The sequence below is a fragment of the Sinocyclocheilus anshuiensis genome, unplaced genomic scaffold (assembly GCF_001515605.1).
Source record: "Sinocyclocheilus anshuiensis isolate Anshui unplaced genomic scaffold, SAMN03320099.WGS_v1.1 scaffold314, whole genome shotgun sequence".
Classification (NCBI taxonomy): Eukaryota; Metazoa; Chordata; class Actinopteri; order Cypriniformes; family Cyprinidae; genus Sinocyclocheilus; species Sinocyclocheilus anshuiensis.
The window spans coordinates 252,180-255,146 of NW_015546027.1; the positions used below are offsets into that span (position 1 = coordinate 252,180).

At 40.1% G+C, this 2,967-nt stretch overlaps 1 protein-coding gene across 2 annotated transcripts in view; it reads left to right on the top strand.

The window, feature by feature from the left end:
• The window catches only part of tefm (transcription elongation factor, mitochondrial), a 3,894-nt gene extending 2,907 nt beyond the window's left edge, over positions 1 to 987 (top strand). For both annotated transcript variants that reach the window (XM_016499776.1, XM_016499777.1), the window contains one exon: positions 221 to 987. In XM_016499776.1, coding sequence (XP_016355262.1) covers positions 221 to 646 — 426 coding nt within the window. In that variant the 3' untranslated portion in view covers positions 647 to 987. The remainder of the gene's footprint in view (positions 1 to 220) is intronic.
• Positions 988 to 2,967: the final 1,980 nt, after the last annotated feature.

Below are 2,967 nucleotides of genomic sequence, written 5' to 3' on the forward strand. Positions count from 1 at the left end.
GCTGTTCCAGATATGTATGCATTTCTTTATTCTGCAGAACATCATAGAAGATATTTTGAAGAATGTTTTAGCTGTTTAAGCTCTCCTGTCAAGTGTTGCTGGTTTACCTTCTGTATAGAGATTACTTTAATGCACCTAATTTGATAGTATATTTGCACAGGAAAAACCAATTTGAATGTGAATTATAATTGTTTTTTTTGTTTTTTTTTGTCAACCCCAGATCTCAACTGTTATTTCAAGCTTCCCTCCAGCCGACTTTTTTTTGGTGGAGAAACCAAGTATCTCTCCCCAGAATACTTCTCTTTATCCGGTCTTGGTCCATCTCCGGACGGTAGAGGCAATGCTATTTGCTTTACTCACTCCAGCAAGGGAACCAGGAAGCCCCCCAAAAGTCCTTAACATGATGCGCACAGCTGTCGGCCGCCATTTCAACCTAATAGTGGGAGATTGTCGGACAAGTGGAGCTGAGAGAGTGAGGAAGATGATGACTGAGTCGGTGATGAAGCAAGACCCACGTGTTCTTTTTCCTCATGACTTGGTGTTAAAGCACAGAAACTCTTTTCAGATGAGCAGTAGAAACAGAGGGGAAGAGCTATGTGATGCTCTCCTGCAAGCTGTTGCGTTTTTTGAACTCCTGCGGGAGTGAATCGCTACTGAATGACTATTTCTCATTTGTTTGACGTTGGAGCTCCTTCTCCCTTCCACTGAGTAAAACTTTATGCAATGCTTCCTCTGAAATAAAGACTACATATTAAAGTTAATTTAAGTTGCTTGAACCTGACACGGGATTTTATTATTACTATTTTTTTTATTTCTTTAAGTGTTAAACAAGAACCTATTTAGTGTTGAGGAGAAACTTTATAGATTTAAAGGTTAAATATTATTAAATAAAATCTACAGTAACACACATGATTATAGCAATGTTAAAGGGGGATGTTTCCCCCCAAATTGAAAATTCTGTCATCATTTACTCACCCTCAAATTGTTCTAAACCTGTATGAGTTTCTTTCTTTTTTTCTGTTGAACACAAAAGAAGATATCTTGAAGAATGTGGGTAAGCAAACAGTTGCTGGTAGCCATTGACTTAGTCTGGAAGTCAATGGCTACTGGCAGCTGTTTAGCTACCAGTATTCTTCAAAAGATGTTTGTTCAGCAGAAGAGAAATTCATGGAACAACTTAAGGGTGAGTAAATGATGACACAACTTTCTTTTTTGGGTGAACTATCCATGCCACACTAAATTTTATACAATGTTTAACTGGTGGTCCTTGCTGTACCACTTTATCGATTAATTACAGTGGTTCCCAGTCCTGGACCTGGATACCCCCAACTCTGTTCATTTTTATGTCTCCCTAATAAAACACACCTGATTCAACTCATCAGCTGATTAGTAGGGACTTCAAGGCCTGAAATGGTTTTGTCAGATGAGAAACATCCAAAATGTGTACTGTTAGGGGTATTCCAGGGACCAGGTTTGGGAACCACTGCACTAAGAGGTCCTTGGCATGAGATAAAGCCCAAGGTTTGTAAACATAAGGTTGCTGGTTGAGTCCCCACAGAGACTGATCTGCCACCATTGCGCACTTGAGCAAATCACTTAATCTTATAGGTTGCTGCTTGAATGTGAACTCTACTGTCCAGTGGGAAAGTTGCTTTGGAATTAAAGTATCTACTAAAAAGACATGTTGGTTTGTTGTAATTTTTCTTATGACGAACACTGTTATGCTTGTTCAATGAACCATAAACAGTTATTGCACATGCACCTGGAACAGTCCATAAGACACTACTAACACTTTACAGGCAGTAGGTAATTAAGGTTAGTTAACAGTTATATTTACAGTACCTTCCTGAACATGCCATAGTCCTGTTGCAGGGAGGCATGGGGACTTGTGGCTCTGTGGTGCTTAAAGCAGCTGGCAGCTATAACAGATACTGACTGCTACTTTTGATATTGACCCTCCCTCCCTTTCTTCAGGGACTCATTATTCCATTTCTGCTCATCAAATTTATGTGAAACTAAAGTTTATGTCTCGGTTGTTAAACTTTTTTTATTAATATTTACATAAGAAACTAGTTGGAAATAAAAGCTGTTGCATGTAAGAGGAGGTTTCTTTTTTTTTTTTTTTTTTTTTTTTATTTCAAATGTAAGAATAACTTTGTATATTGTTAGCAAAATTTAAAGATGAACACTTGAACTTAGGTTTGCTTGATTATCCATACATGCTTTTTTTTAAATGTTAAAATGTGAGTAACACACCTGCTCTCAACAGACGGCACCCCGGTTGGGAAACGGTGGCCTAGAGTGAGCAGAGGCCGGGGGCTAGAGTTAGCGGCGACCGGCTAGAGTGAGCAGAAGCCGGCTTGAGTGAGCGGCGGCCGGTGGGCTTAAGAACGGCGCGGCGGGCGGGTTCGACGAAGGAGCGTCCGGTGGGCTTGCGGCAACTTTTTAAGGCCTTAAATTTGATACAACTAAATGTACAACTTTTTAAGACCCCGCGGAAACCCTGTATTGATAAAGAGATTTGTAGAAGTCTGACGGTCTAACGTTAAATCTCCCACCTAGAAGAAGGGCGCTTGCTCGTGGGTTGCATCATCCAATAAGATTCCTTCTCACAAATGACGTTCACTCCGTCTATTGGATATTATTGTTGTGGGGGCGTGGCTTCTCGCCCGTAGAAATCCACTGCAAGTTCAATACACAGATGAAGAAAAATAACCTAGCATTTACTATTAAAGCTGCAGTCCGTAACTTTTTTTGTTTAAAAATGATCCGAAATCAATATTTGAGCAAGTACATAACCAGCCAGTGTTCAAAACTATCGACTCACTTTAGCCCGATTCACAACGGTTAGCTTATAATAATGTTTTCTTATTTGAGTGGTACGGGTAGGTTTTCGCGGGAAATTCGAGCATGCCGCTGCGTCATTACGTCACTTCTGTAAACATAAAGAAGTTGTCCCGGCTACTA